Raw genomic sequence first — 15246 nt, 5'->3', positions numbered from 1 at the left:
TTTCTTTTATATCTTTCTTCGGTCTTTTTAACCAAATATTCCATTCTCTGTCGACCATTAAATTATCTGAAAACTAACATGTTTCATCTCCAACCCAGGAATAGGAGACAACATCTTCTCCCTCAGAGGCTGAATAGCCTCGGCAAAGTTCTCCGTCTCCTTCGCTCTCAAATGCGCATCGACACTATCCCATCCAACAGCAAAGAAGTGCACAACAGCCTTTCCATCAGGACTTTTTGGATGCGGCAACTTACTGGGCCGGTCAACATGACCCATAGCCCACGACTTCGGTCCAGCCTGCTGTGGCAGCTGCTCGACCAGTGCTCTGCGAAAATTGATCATATCCAAGCTGAGCTGTCGACTTTCTGGCACGGAGATTTCACCCGCAACTGGGAGGGTGAAGAGCTCTGTTACCGGGTTTTTGGTCAGGGTAGCTGTACAGCTCACCGGTGGACTTAGAGTTACGTAGAATGAAGTTGGGGGTTGGAGGTTCGATGGGTCGAGGAAAGGAGATAATTGGTTTGTATCAGTTGAGCAGCGGGCATCGGTCCAGTCTGTCCGGGGAAGCTTCGTTAGTTGGTTGCTCTTGTGGTTTGTATTGTGAAACCGTCGAACAGTCACTGGTAAAGCAGGCTACACTGAACTTACCTACGACCCAGACGATCGTGTTTGGATCCTCGAGTGTGCGGCCCCACGCGGAGCTTTGATGGCCGCTTTGATGTTTGGCTGTACGAAGGACCTCCATGAAAGTATAGCCTTCCTCGTTCGACGGGTCTTCGGGTTTCATCGACGGCTTGACCCGGAAGAAGATGAATTGGCAGATAGATTGAGACATCGTGGTGATACAGGTGTGTTTACAGCTTACACAAAGCCAGAAGGGATTGTTCTACGTGGATTGATGTCACAGGAAATGATGTCATTGCTGGAATTGGGCAGCAGCAGATGGGATATGCCCCATTGAAGCCCTAGATCGTACATAGCAAATTCCAAACGCCCAAGTTCATGTCAAAATTAGAATCAGCAATCGTCAACGCTCCGCACCTTGATCTTCTTCCCTTCGATGGCGTTTTTGAGGTTCTGCACCAAATGCTGCCGACGAGCTGACTTGGTCTTCCAGCGGGTGGCTTCTTCTTGTCCCGCCGCGTCCTGTTGACCTGCTCCTTCCACGCTACGAAGGCGGCTCTGCTTTGCTGAGCCCATCACGCTGGCTCGGAAATTGAGACCGCGGGTTGCGGACTCTGGAGTGTGGTAGGCACTCCCATCGAAAGAACCACGTGAGCCGGGTGTCATAGGTGCACGGCCGGCCGTCTTTCGGGGTGTGGTAAAGGGTGATCCTTCCCGGCTAGGGGATGCACCGTTGGTAGGTTCAACACCAAGTCGGCGCATCTGCGATTCAATGACATCTACATCGGTTCGCTTGCTCTCCGTCATGGCCATCATGGTGTTGAGGGTCTTGATAACAGCCTCCACCGTGGGGCGATTACCACTGGCTCCATTGGCCCGGGGAACATCGGCAATCTGAGCACGTAGAAGAGAGACAGCCTGCTCGATATCAGCCAGCTTGGCCTGGATATCCGTGAATGCAGTTCTGAGGTCAAGTTGCAGTGTAGATTGCTCGGCGGAAAGTGGCGCTTCAAGGATGGCGCCAAAATCGGTGTGGGCATCCAATGTCTTGCGAATTCCAGCGAACTGGCTTCGCAAGGTGATGACTTGCTTGGTGAGCAAGTCGCGGCATTCCTGTAGCTTCTCCTCTACCCCTTGCACACGCTGGGATTCTAGCGAGCGAGAGATGGTAGCAACCATCTTGTGGAACTTTTCGATGTCCTTGAAGAACAACTTGACATCAAGGATGTCATTAGGGTGTTCACTTTGAAGAATGGAATCCCACTTAGAATCATCGGACTCCTGCGCGGGCTGGTGATAGGCAAGATAGGCCTTCACTGACCGGGCATTGATACCAGCGGTATCAACCATCGCATTCGAGTCGCGGTAGAGTAGCTCAATCTGTCCAGGAATACCTGGCTTTGCAGTCTCGCCCATGTAGTTTTGGTGAGGTAGGAATGGATCAAGGGTATCAGTAGGTTCGATGGGTTGAGCAAGTTCATTGCGGAGTCGCTCATCCTCATCGTCGTCAGATAGAGCAAGTTCTTCCTCTTCCAGTGCCTGGCGCTGCGCAGCAGCGTGGGCTCGTTCTTGCTCTTCACGAGCAATGTCACTGGCCTTCCTCAAGTGTCCCTCACGCTCCGCAAGCTGTGTAAGAGAAGTCTTCCGAGAGTGTAGCGCACTGGTCGGTGCCTTGCGAGTTTGTGGTCTCTCTGAGAACATCACTTCCTTGCGAGGGCCGCCCCGAGTTGGGCTAGGCGACCGGTGAGGTTCGCGATTACCCTGAGCAGCGAGCCCGGGAGGGGGGAGAAGAGGCTGCTTGGGAATTTCACCAAAGAGCTGTCTTGGTAACGATTCCTTGCCCTGTGCGGATTTGGTGGCCCCACTGAAGAGTCCTCCGGTAAAGCTTTTTTCAGACGGAGCACCGAACGAGCTTTCCACAGAAGGCTTAGGACTCGGTGCCTTTGTCTCCTCGTGGGTAATCTCCTCGCCGCTGTCACTGAAATCGGACTCATCTGCATCGGAGTCTGCATCAGGCACTGGCACCGCCTCTTCGGCAGATTCAGTCTTGGGCTTTGAATGACCAAAGGCCGGTGGCAACGGCGCATCTTCAGGAATAACAGGGGCAGAAGACTTCTGAGGCTTGCTCATAAAGTCGGGGGGCAGAGGAGCATCATCCTCTTGGGGTACAGACTTCTTTTTGGGCATTGGGTCAGGAGGCAGTGGTGCATCAGTGGATTCTTTGGGAGATGCATTTTTCTTGAAAGGGTCTGGAGGAAGAGGGGCGTCCTCTACCGAGCTCTTTGACACATTGGAGGAAGCCGAGGTGTCTCCCGGGGCGTAACTGTCCCGGCTAGTAGGATCAGGGGGGCAATGGAGCCTCTGGCTGATCTTTCTTTGGTGTCTCGGTCTTATCTGAAGGCGCTGAAAGGGGACTTGTCACCTGGTTCTGGGAGGCGGGGCTGCCAAATGAGAAAGAAGAGGTCTTCTGGGTTTCTGTTGAAGTGGTGATCTTAGAAGAAGAATCTTTCTTAGAACCGAACAGCGAAGTAGGAGGTGCCCCAGTGAGTTTGGGTCCACCGAAAATAGAGAATGGCTCGTTGCTTGTAGGCGGAGCCTCGTCCGAGTCATCGTCCATATCCTCACTATCGGAGTTCTCCTCTTTAGGTGTCGACACCATGTCATCCAAGGATTCACCAAATGAGAATGCCCCAGAAGAAGGCTTGTCTGACTTTGGAAGATCATTGGCAGCCGAGCCATCACCCTTGAAATTGGATTTCAGCTGGAATCCACCTGACTCGGCCCCGAAAGGATTCCCTCCATTCGCAGAAGGTGTTTCAGACTTGGGCTTGTCAAACGCTGACACAGATCCCTTGGAGAAAGAACTCTCTCCGAACGCAGTCTTACCAAACGGTGACTCGGCTGGCTTGCTCGCGCCGAAAGCACTGGACCCAGGCTTAGCAAAGGGTGATTCAGTTGGCTTGCTCGCACCGAAAGCACTCGATCCAAAAGCACTCGATGCAGGCTTAGCAAATGGTGACTCAGTTGGCTTGCTCGCACCAAAAGCACTCTGTCCAGGCTTACCAAATGGTGAGTCGTCTGGCTTGGCCGCACCAAAAGGATTAACCGAGGCAGGAGGCTTAGATAACGGCGACTCGTTTGACTTAGCCGTAGCAAGAGCAGTGTCTCCAGAGACAGGCTTAGAAAACGGCGACTCTGTTTTGGCTGAAGCAAAGCTACTAAAGCCACCTCCACTTGCAAACTGACCGAAACCTCCCCCAGTAGAGGCACCACTAGCACCAAATGGATTTTTAGGTGGGCTGGGTTGGCTAAGACTGGGTTTTCCAAAGCCCGACTGTCCAAAGCCGGACTGTCCAAACTGAACACCGGACTGGGATGGGGTGGTTGGGGCAAGGGATGAGGTTGCTCCGAATGCTGGCGCTGGGGTTCCACTGCCAAAGGACGTCTTGCCAAAGGCAGTCGCACCCATTGTCGATGCACCTAGGGGCGACGGACTACCAAAAGCAGAAGGGCCGCCAGATGGCTGCCCGAAACCGCTTGAGCCGAAAGAAGGCTGGGCAGAGGCTGCCGGTGCAAAGAAGGATTGGGCTGCGCCTGCTGGGGCTGCTGCGGTCGTTGCAGGCTGAGCCTGTGCTTGTGCCTGTGGTACCTGGCCAGCAGAGACCAGTCCAGAGTACGGTGTGTTCTGACGAATGGCTTCTGAATATAGAAGCCACCATGACGAGAGAATTCCATCGTTATTAAGGAGGAACAGTCCAGGAAGAGGGCCTGAGCTCTCCGAGATGTCTGAGCCTGGGAGCGGGTCCGATACAGGTTCTGTGGCGGAGAGGTTTGGTGCCAGACCAATGACTGAGGTCTCATCGACGGAATCTTTCAAAGGAACACTGGCACGCTTTGTATCATCCGAAACCTCAGTGGTCATGAACTGTCCGACATGGAACTTTGTTCTCTCGTCATTCGCTAGAGGCTGATCTGATCGAGTGATCAGCCCAACATCAGTGGACACAGTCGAAGAAACAATTAGGACGTCCTTCAAGTGAGGCTTGTAGTCTCTAATCCTAGTAATGAATTGGTATGCAGGCGAACGCTTTAAGGTGAAGCCCATAGTCGAGCAAATCTCCGGCAACTTCTGGATCAAGAATGGCGCTTGCTTGCGTCGAGTAATGATGTAGTAAGATGATGCTGGGTTCATTCCCATCTCATCTTCTATGGTATTGGGTGTGTATACCATGAAAAAGACGTCATTTTCCAGCCATGCGACGGATGAAACTAAATAAATGATTGTCAGTAAACTCGCACTTCAGGTTCCGATAAATGGTTAGAGACATACCATGGCATTCGCCTTCAAGATCAGAGGGCCGAGGAATTTCATCTTTCATCGTGCCATCTGGGGTCATCTGGTATCCAGTGCCATCGGCCAATCCAGCCACAAGCTGCTTGCCTTTGTTGCTCCATGAAACACAGCTCACACCAGTCTTCAATACCGGACCATTGGCACCCTGCATTGTAGTTCCAGCTTGGACATCACCAATGAGTAGATCACCATTAACGGTGACCAACGCGACAAGCGTGGAATTGGGATCGGGGTTCGGCACGAGAGCGCGAAGCGATACACCATTCGTAGGGATCTGCAACGCGGGTTGCGCATTGCCCTGGGTGAGACTTGAGGTGTCAAAAATTGAAATGGAAGCACCATTCTCTGTGGCTAGAATCAAAGAATGGTCGCCCGGGCTGAACGCGATATGGGTAGGGCGTGCGGGCAGAGGGATGGTGGCATGAGGCTGGAAGGCCTTGGTCTTCTCCATATCTTCTCCAGCAGGCGCTTCAATAGCCTTGCGGACAGCATCATTTGTGCTGATTGCAAGCGCATCCGGACCAGCGCCAACAATGAGGCCTTTGGTATGCGCGACGGCTAGAAGGGAAGAGGTGGGAGCTGGAAGGGCGTCGTCCGGCCAGGCGGACGGGAGGAATCGAACGTTGGCGTCGCCTGAGATACCCTTGAAACCGATCTCCTACAGAAATGTCAGATCAGAGCCGGCAAGGTCAATGAAAGCTTCGGGATGGACCTACATCGGTAAAGACATCAGGCAGCTCAGAACCAAGCTCCGCGCCGCCTCCAGCGGAAGTGGACGCAGCGAAGCCAAAAGACATCTTGTATTTTTCAAAGTCTGCAGAGACAGAACGAGTAGTCTCACCTAGTGGTGAAGTGGTCCTGAAAGCATTGGCAGAGGGAGAGGTGGGAGATGTAGGAGAGAAAGAGCGTCGGTGGAGCGATTGGGGACTCCGGTTGAACAGGTGAAGGGTGCGCGTAAAAATCTTGAGAGCGCGACTTCTCGCAATCGAGAAGGAAAGCAAATGAAGCAAAGTTACCCCTCAGAGATGAAGAGTGGTAAGAAGGCAGGGACAAGCCAAAGTCCAGCTGAAGCCGAAAATAATGACCGGCAAAAACACCTTGGTTCTGCCTGACGATTCAGGCCAGTAGGCTGCGGGAGCTTCGTCACTCCAAACAGCTCACTTCCTCTTCTCCCATCTTCAGCCTGCTCCTCCCCCATTCTTCAATCTACCATTCACGACCTTTCCTGTATCGGATTTCTACTCTTTGATACACATTTGATTTCCCATCCTCTTCTCGGATATCCTGTTTCGCTGGTCGCGCACCCAGCGTTAGTTCACGATGCCAGGCTTCGACTTCTCCAACTACAACCGCAATGCGGCGCTTCACGCCAAGGGCGTCCCCCTCCCCAAGGCCACCAGCACTGGTACAACAATCGTCGGATGTATCTATGATAAGGGTGTTGTGGTACGGTACCCCATAATTCGAGGGATTAGGGAAGCTCTTCGATCCAGGAGCTGACATTCACCGTGATTGCAGATTGCAGCAGACACCCGAGCCACCAGCGGTCCTATCGTAGCAGACAAGGTAAGTGACCAGCAGCTTTCTCTGACTACCGACTTGGGCACTGTCTGACATACACTCTCAATAGAACTGTGAGAAACTACACTACATCGCACCGAAGATCTGGTGTGCCGGTGCTGGTACCGCAGCCGATACCGAATTCACCACTGCCCTCATCAGCTCCAACGTCGAACTGCACTCTCTATCAACAGGCCGCGAACCCCGTGTGATCACCTGCATGACGATGCTGAAGCAACACCTGTTCCGCTACCAGGGCCACATCGGAGCGTATTTGGTGGTTGCAGGTGTTGACCCGACCGGCACGGGTCTGTACACTGTGCATGCACACGGATCCACAGACAAGCTGCCATATGTGACGATGGGATCTGGATCTCTGGCTGCGATGTCGGTGTTCGAGTCTATGTGGCAACCTGACCTGGACCGCCAGGGCGCTATCGACATCTGTGCCGAGGCGATCAAGGCTGGTATCTTCAACGATCTGGGATCCGGTAGTAATGTCGATGTGTGTGTTATTGAGCACGAAAAGCCTACGCAGTTGCTCCGTAACTACATGACGCCTAATGATCGTGGACAGAAGGAGCGCAACTACCGCTTCCCCCGTGGTACAACTGCTTGGTTGAACCAGAAGGTCATCAGCAAGGAGGATATGAAGAAATATGTTACCATTGAGACTTTGTCTGGTGATGATAAGCTCGCTACCGGGGAGAGCATGGAGGTCGATAGTTAGATCTTTTTCTTGATACACAGGCTAGTGGCCTTGAATTGATTTAATGCACGCACGGGTTTCTTCTGTTTCATCCTTTTACTGTACAATTGTACGGATCTAACATGCATGGCGTACAATCTTTGCTACCGACTTAGAATACACTGCCAGGAATGGAGAGGTCTAAACGCCTGACATGTAAATGCCTTGTAGAATTCAAGCTCTCATCAAGCTAAGTAGGTATGGGTATCTCTGATTTATAATACAAAATCTCACGCGATCAAAAACGACCAGCACATATATGCATGGATGGCAATCAAAAATCATCATCATCAAAGGCCATCGACTCCCTAATGGCACCATAGGAACTGAGCTGCTTGGCAATCTCGGGTCCTTCGAACTTGCTGATGATCCACAAGATATACTCATACCGAGTAGCCGAAACGTGACCAGTATCTCGACGGTACCGAGTCACACCAGCATGATACAGGGCCCGGCAAAACTCTGGATCGACGGGGCCACTATGCCTGCGGAGGAAGTCATAAAGCCAATGTACCATGTGGAAGGCCTGGCACGGAGACAATGATTCGCAGCAGGAGATTGCAATTGCTAATTTGTTAATTAGGTCAACTGCAGCGTGGGGCTCGGGGTATTTGGTCTGAGGCGGGTGGTAGCGGACGACGACTTTCTCGTCCGGGTGTGGAATAGGGATCCAAGCTTTGGTGAGAGAAAGCTTGAATGCGGTGTTGTTGTTTATTATTCTAAGGACAGACCAGATGCAGTCTGAATTTCCTGTTCTAGCCACATGCACGAATTCATCCACCGTTGCTGGGCTGGTGAGATTCATGCGGTGGAACATTTCTTCAAATGAGCCATGGAATAGTTGTTGGACGCCCTTGTAGATGGCCGGGTTCGTCCATACTTCGGCTAGGGAGATCTGGGCGGTCTCCAATCGCCACAGAGTATCGCGGGTGGTTTTGGTGATGGCATTTTTGCCCTTTGTGTTGAGAGCTAGCGGCAAGAGACTGTTGCATGGAAGATCGAGAGCATGGATTTCCCGCATCAAGTCTGTGAAGAAGGACCCGTCAGTGGTTTGGGCCACGAGTTCGAAGACATTGAGTAACGAGGAGATTGGTCGATCTGTTGTGCGGGAAACTTTGCTGTACATCGGTCCCATAGATCGGCTGATATTGCGCAAAAGCCAGAGTCGCAAGACGATCTGACGTTGTGTTGAAAGGTTCAGAGGAGTCTGTTCCTGCGATGTTTGAACCAATGGAAGAGGGAAATCGAACCAGGCATGTGACTCTGCGACAGTCCACACAGCTGTAATTCTCGAAAGGCAATCTTTCCACCGTTGGATCATGCGGTTTCTGGAGGTCCTATTTGCTGGAGAAGATAATAATGACTCGGTCACACGAATGACAGTGTCCGCTGCACAATCCACATCCACTTGAGTAAAGATTTTGTCGGGATAGGGCAGATCAATGTTCGATTCAGCCTCTCCCATAGCTTCCAGCCAAGTTTTAACCAGAAGGGAAGGCCACTGAGTGCGAGAGCCTGCATCATGCGTTTCAATAATGACTTCTTCGGCAAATTCGAAGCCGCGGATACTGAGAAGCTCGCCAAGCCAAGTATCGACAATTGTTTTGTCCAGGTCATGATATCCGAGGATATTGCAAGACCCGATAGCTTTCCACATAGCCTGGTAATGCTTCAATAACTTGTTCTGGTCCCCCGATGCCAAAGTCAGATTCCGTGCAATCGCGATTTTTGGCAGAGCAGCGATGATTATGCATATCTCATCGGTCGATATCAAACCCAATTCCAGCGCACGGTTGATCGCATTTAGGATGGCGGTTCGCCTTGCGACCTTTTCTTGCCCCCGGACAAAGAATTCGACTGCCGCAACATAATTCCCAGAGCCCCGGGTATTCAAAAACGGATCGTCGAGGAAGGCAATTGCTTCTGTGAGGTTCGGGTCCGAACGCGCTAGTAACCGTTCGAATATCTGTCGACTGTATTGTGGTTCCCGTTGAAGATCAATCCTCAATCGACGAGTAAGATCTCGGGCATCATCAATTCCCCAGTTGCTGCCACTTAAGAATTCCTCTAGTACCTCCTCCATAGTTCCATGATTTGCTTTGACGTGGTCCGAAGGAATATTGGGAACAGGTAATTCGCTAGGTTCGATCACGGGATTTTGATCAGAGAAAGGAAATGGAGTATCAGAGCCTAGAGAACGATCGGCCAAGCCTATCACAGCGATCAGTCAGTCAAGATACCCAATTACCAGCCAATTGCAAAAACATACCCTGAGTCTCAAACTGAGCCCTCTGCCACGGATGATCCGTCCACTTCATATGTTCCCGTCCATATCTCCCAAACAGACACGAGATATCCTCGGCGGGATTTGCCCCAAATCCAGCTAGAGCAGTATTCCGTCTTTTTGCAAGACGTCTTCGTGCCTCGAGAGGTCCGGGGACACAGCTCCCATGACGCCGCTGGCCGTTCGCGAACCGACGGAACGTGGATGCGAGTAGGTCATCGCTGATCCACAGGTGGTCGAGAGTCGGTGCTGCAGGTGGTTTCAATGCATGCCGGTAGGCATGTCTACCGAAAGGCATGAGCTCTGCTGTGGTATGGGGAAGCCAATTGCGTTTGGGCTTGTCGCATGCACTCCGAACCAACTTTCAAACTAGCTGACAACTTTTTCTTGGCGGATGACTAAACATCACGATACTCAACCAATCTGCGCACTGCGTTTATCAGCGTTTACTGTATAGAGCTGGAAACCGTGGTGGTTTGCGTTACTATTTTTGCTTCTAAGTAAAATCTTGCTCTATTATCCTGAGTGCTCGTATCCGGGATAGATGAGTACATACCATCTCTCCCAAAGGGCAAAAGCACATCATCAGAGTTGGGGACCGGTCTACTTGGAGGTCAAAAGCAGCGCTTGATAACTGCCCACGCTCTAGTGCGTAAGGCACAAGTTCTAATCCATGGTGTAGTCACTTCTAGTCTTAAATTTGCTGGTGCGGAGACTGTCCGACGGACTATGCAGGAGCGGCGGCCGCGCGTGGTGGACTGTTATCATCAACAGACACATCCAGGAGATGGTTGGGACTGCGGATTATGTTGTTGTTCGTGACAATGGTGTCGTTGTTGAGAATTTATCATACGGGATTTTCGAAGCCAGTCGGAAGTAAATCGTACGAATTGCTCTACAATCGTCTATTAGCTTAAGTTTCAACTATATCTTTCGTTGCTACAGTTACTCCAAATTTCTATAGTATCCATTCAAGTGAATAATAATGATTGAAAGCAGATGATTTGGACATGCTCAGATTTATACAACCATGATGAACGAGAAAAAAAGTATGCATAGAGCAGGATGAGATGAAAATTGAACGTAAAACCGGTAACACCAAAGAAATGCATCCATAATTTTGCCCACCAGTGGTATCACATGCTTATAATTTAAAACAAGACATAATCAAACGATGTGGTAAAACGAAAGATTCACAAAAAAGCGAGAAGAGGGAGAAGAGGGAGAAGAGGAAGAAAAGGAAGAAAAGGAAGAAAAGGAAGAAAAGGAAGAAGAAGAAGAAGAAGAAGAGAAGAGGAAATCAAGAAGCTTCACCTTCCCCATCAAGGCGTTTTCTCCCTGTGACAACATAGTAATTCATGTAGGCATGGACATTCCGATCCTGTATACTCTTCCTAACATCGACCAGGAAGACCTCGATCTCCGGTTTGGACCAGCCAAGAGCAAGGAAGGGTTTGTATGACCACCCCGACAAGGCTTCCAGCCAATTTCTCTCATTCCACGCACCGAGCGTCTTCAACTTTTCATCCTGTGGCCAGGTATTTGTTGGTATCTTGACGACACGCTGTTCGACATCCACAAAGCCGATCTCTTTCATCCACCGATCGATTCGGTGTGCAATGCGGAATTGCCGTGCTGGGTCCGAATCTCGGCCCGAACGCGAGCTCATATCTACCCAGTCGTGCAACGCAAATGCGCTGAAGCCACCATCAGGGTTTTCGGGTGGCATGGTGTTATCGTCACATTGAGGTTTCGGGTCCAGCTCGTGACATTCCAACGAAGCGCCCGGCTTGAGGTGTTTGTATGCCTGCCGTAAAATGCGCTTGAATGACGGCATGGCGCCTGTCATGTGGCCGATATGGATGAAGTCAAAATGGCTGGCGTTCCAGAGCCACTCCTCCTCTGTAGCATCGTCTACGAGGAAGTGCACGTTTGGTGGTACCTCTGTGGGCTGCACGGGCGACAGATCTGTCCCTGTGATTTCGGCATTTGGAAACAAAGCCGCTGCATACAGGTAATGATGTGAGACAAGAATCTTGAACGGTGGGAGTGGGAACTCGTACCCATCTCGATTGGCCATATCCCTGAGCCGGTGCCAATGTCGAGGATCTTTTTGGGATCTTGGAGTGGAACATGGAACAGTTTTCCATCCATGGCCATCTTGAACATGTGATGCTGCATGTCTAGCCGATCTAGCTCTTGCTCATCGTTGGGATAGACATAAGCTGGAGATGAGGTTAGACTTTTTTTTTCTTTTGACAAAGACGACCGGAACTGCCAACAAACCTCCCTCGTGGTACCTGTGATACCGTCTTCCATTCTCAATAGGATAGTCGGTCACGCTTTCGGTTAGTGACTGCGTGTCACTGTGATATGGTTAGTGATCTTGGTGCCGGAGTGTGGCAAAGACACGGTCAATGACCAGGAAAAAACTTACTCATATGCGCGAGATACCTGCATGATCTCAGATTAGCATCCAGAGGCTTCAAAATTAATTCGACCGCACGCAATAGTCCAGTCAATTGGCAAGGGGCAGAATTTGGGAATTGGTGTGAAATCTTACAGGTCTTCCCCCCATGATCTCTGGTCCCGGCCAAGCGGCGAACAATATTAAGCAGCCCTAACGAGGGCAAAGAGGGGGGAGCAGTGAGCACCAGATCGAAATTCACGGCTCACACAAGCGAACTAGGCCGGCAACTTGTAGGGAAATCCAGTCAAATGGCTATACTCCGGGGACGAGCTAGAAAGATAAAATATAATTTCAACCATTCCAGAAAACCCTTCAGACCGATGCAAACCCCGACATGATTGGCATGAGCCCGACAGGTTGGGTAAAGTTGTAAACTGGCAGGGCGGGAAGACGATCTGGACAACTATAAATCACCGCCGATCCGGAAGACAGTGGAGTTTGTATTGTGTCGGACGTCAGAAAGGGGGGTTTCGGGCGTGAAGGGAATGAAAGTGGTAATCGGTCTGTAATTCCCAGGTGGAGGGGGAATGATTGGAGAGAGGATGATGTTATTTCTCCAAGTGGGAAGAGTGGGAATCCACCGTGCAAAGGTAAAAGCGTCAAATCCCTGATTTCAGCCATTTGCTACCCAATTTCTCGGAACCAACTTGCTCAACTCGAACACCTACATTGTCAATCCTGCCCCTTTTCCAACCAATCGTAGCCCTTGCCATTCAGCCGGGAATTTGCATCCGGTCCACGGGCCGCTTCCTCTCTGCTGGGATTTGACCAGATTGGGGAGATTGGTGGCCATGAATGTTCGACAACTACAGAGTACAAGCATGTCCACCTTCCTGTCTTCAATCTACCCTGACCCTCGAATCTACCCTGACACTCGGTAACAGAGGCAAAGGCAAAGGCCACAGAGCTCGGCTAAACTCACAAAATCCCTGGGCCCCGCTGACGTGGAGCTGTCAGGATGCCCAGGTGCCCCTTATGTTCCGATATTAATTCCAGTGTAGATCGGCCATTTGCGTGTCCTGTGTGTGGTTGGGTCTTGATTTTTTCGAATCATTCCCGATATGGCTGACCTTCGGAAGATTAACTTCCACGTAGAGTACTGTAACTGACTTTTTTTTGTCACTTTCCAACGGCATACTGGCATACTGGCACACTGGCACACTGTACTGGCATACTTAGGCTCCTACCAGATCGGGTCCTGGCGGTGGAAGGTGTGGTGATCTGTCAGAACTAGTGTCTTCGACCAGGGAGCCTAGGCTTCCCCAAGCATGCCGAGACGATATAGAAGTGCGCCATTGGTTCCTCCAATTTGGAGAAATGCACCGGAAGCATTTTTCCAACCAATTTGATCAACTGGAACATGCAGTACGGAATATGCGAAAGAGGTTCCGGGAGCCTGGGTGCCCTAATTCAACGATCCTCTCAGTACTACTGTACTATCATCGTACTTCGTATTTTGTTCGACCACCTCACGTTCAAAACTTCCGATTGAAATATGCAATCGGCTGGCTCAAACCCCGATCTGTACCCACCAGTCAATTCCACACTCAGCCGTGATGCACGGAAATTGAACCTCCCCCACGCAGAGAAATCTACGGTATCACAGTATATATAAACAAATTTCCATGTATCTCCATGCGGCCCGTATTCGGATAGCTCCGAAAATACAGTCCAAAAAAAGCAAGGCAAAAAACCTCAATGATTTAGACGTAACAGATGTTGCATGACCAATGCATTGAGCAACCTTGCATATATCCCACATCCCACATCCCAAACATGCCCCTGCAGACCATTCCAAAAAAACAGCCGACCGCCCATGGAGTCGGGATTACAAGGGGAGCCGCCGGGGCTTTATTCCGAATTGGACGAGTCATAACAGTTCACCCGGACCCGACGACGGGGAAAGAAACGGATTGTCCCAACGTGTCGGTAACGCCTGGTCCCAGGACCCGATTTGGGAACTATATGCTTGACCCCTAAGCGATCGGTTCTTTTTTGGTCTGCGGTGGCCAGGCACAGGGAGTTGTTGTGATTTCTCGCTTGGGATCTACAGTGTTTTCCAAGAGCTCCCTTTTGGGACATGCACATACACGGCTCGGTGAACACCGAAGCATGCATCGTCTCTTTGTTACGGAGATGCTCGGTGGTGAGATGGGTTTCCCGGAGTGTCGTGTCTTCGTTGAGATCCTTGCTTAGGCTCACATTAGGCTCCGGGTTCATTTCAGACCCTTGGTAACGACCAGGGGGGAGGGAGGGGGGACCGGTTCGAAATTGAAATAGGAGCCTATCACAGACTCGGCGTCGGCTCCGAAGATGAGCCACAAGGCGTGTTGAGCAAGATCGTAAGATCGTAATATCGCGATATGAGACTATGCCATTTGACCCGAGCCACAGAGGCTGAAATGACCCTGAACCGTGATATTCTTGCATCCGTCAATGTGCGATTGGGTGTGAGGTATCCCGGAAAAGTCAGCCAAGCCTAATCGATTGGATTCGGGCAAGGAGGCAGCGCATATTGACCGGTAGGCTGAGGGAATGTGCAGGGAAAATCACTCTAGTGCTGCACCTTACTGGTAAAGCACTGTATACTGTATAATCTTGCACCTTGCTATTTTGACAACTCACCGAATTGTCAGTTTGTGCGGCCCCAAGAGACCATCGTCTCAAGTAAGACATGCAGCTAACATCCCCTCGTAATCCGTCGGGGCTTTTCGGTGCACTACGTGTCTTGCATACAGGATAGAAAAGCTGCAGGCCGTAAACCGCTTGGGGATTTGACAAATACTGTGTTCCCCGCCGGTGTCAGTAAGTACTATTGGCTAGAGATCTCGAGGTCCATACGCAATCTTGACTACTTGGCGACCTAATATCAAGTTCCAGGGTGAATACGAAGAATAAATCGGAGAAACAAGTTCCCACGGAAATATCTTTCAACCCATTGGGCGTATTGGGCCCAATGGTTCATTTTACCCTGTGAGTGCGGGGGCGAACTACTTACTGTACAGTACAGGATCATCGAGTCCCAAGCACTGCACTCACCGGCTAAACGACCAGCACGTTCCCATCAGCAGACCATTGGGGCTAAAGGGCAAAGGACAAAGACCCATACGTGTCGCTTAACCCAACTGAAAGTAAAGATTTGGAATAGCTGCAAAAAGGGAATTTCAAGGGACTGTGGAGAGCGGGCGAGTTGCCCAATCAGGTCT

At 50.8% G+C, this 15246-nt stretch overlaps 4 protein-coding genes across 4 annotated transcripts; 1 reads left to right on the top strand and 3 right to left on the bottom strand.

Annotated features, from left to right (window-relative positions):
* Positions 1 to 57: 57 nt before the first annotated feature.
* Positions 58 to 835, bottom strand: N7511_001479 (uncharacterized protein; the record flags this gene model as incomplete). The annotated part of the gene is made up of 2 exons (XM_057123904.1): positions 58 to 554; positions 649 to 835. The coding sequence occupies 2 exons, from the start codon at positions 833 to 835 to the stop codon at positions 58 to 60; spliced, it is 684 nt and encodes a 227-aa protein (XP_056989637.1).
* Positions 836 to 1017: 182 nt separating this feature from the next.
* N7511_001478 (FG-nucleoporin NUP159) lies at positions 1018 to 5775 on the bottom strand (the record flags this gene model as incomplete). Its single annotated transcript, XM_057123903.1, has 4 exons — positions 1018 to 3018; positions 3047 to 4893; positions 4955 to 5636; positions 5695 to 5775. The coding sequence occupies 4 exons, from the start codon at positions 5773 to 5775 to the stop codon at positions 1018 to 1020; spliced, it is 4611 nt and encodes a 1536-aa protein (XP_056989636.1).
* Positions 5776 to 6298: 523 nt separating this feature from the next.
* pup1 (proteasome core particle subunit beta 2) lies at positions 6299 to 7268 on the top strand (the record flags this gene model as incomplete). Its single annotated transcript, XM_057123902.1, has 3 exons — positions 6299 to 6424; positions 6497 to 6544; positions 6609 to 7268. 3 exons carry the CDS (start codon positions 6299 to 6301, stop codon positions 7266 to 7268), a joined length of 834 nt encoding a protein of 277 aa, XP_056989635.1.
* A 292-nt stretch (positions 7269 to 7560) lies between these two features.
* On the bottom strand, positions 7561 to 12030 carry N7511_001476 (class I SAM-dependent methyltransferase; the record flags this gene model as incomplete). Its single annotated transcript, XM_057123901.1, is given in 7 exon segments — positions 7561 to 9497; positions 9556 to 9931; positions 9949 to 9968; positions 10885 to 11574; positions 11634 to 11795; positions 11857 to 11936; positions 12008 to 12030. The coding sequence occupies 7 exon segments, from the start codon at positions 12028 to 12030 to the stop codon at positions 7561 to 7563; spliced, it is 3288 nt and encodes a 1095-aa protein (XP_056989634.1).
* Between the last annotated feature and the right edge of the window lie 3216 nt (positions 12031 to 15246).

The sequence above is a fragment of the Penicillium nucicola genome (assembly GCF_028828085.1).
Source record: "Penicillium nucicola strain IBT 29836 chromosome Unknown utg000001l, whole genome shotgun sequence".
NCBI lineage: Eukaryota > Fungi > Ascomycota > Eurotiomycetes > Eurotiales > Aspergillaceae > Penicillium > Penicillium nucicola.
The sequence above is the reverse complement of the archived record's forward strand: the minus strand, read 5'-3'. Positions and strand labels throughout refer to the sequence as shown.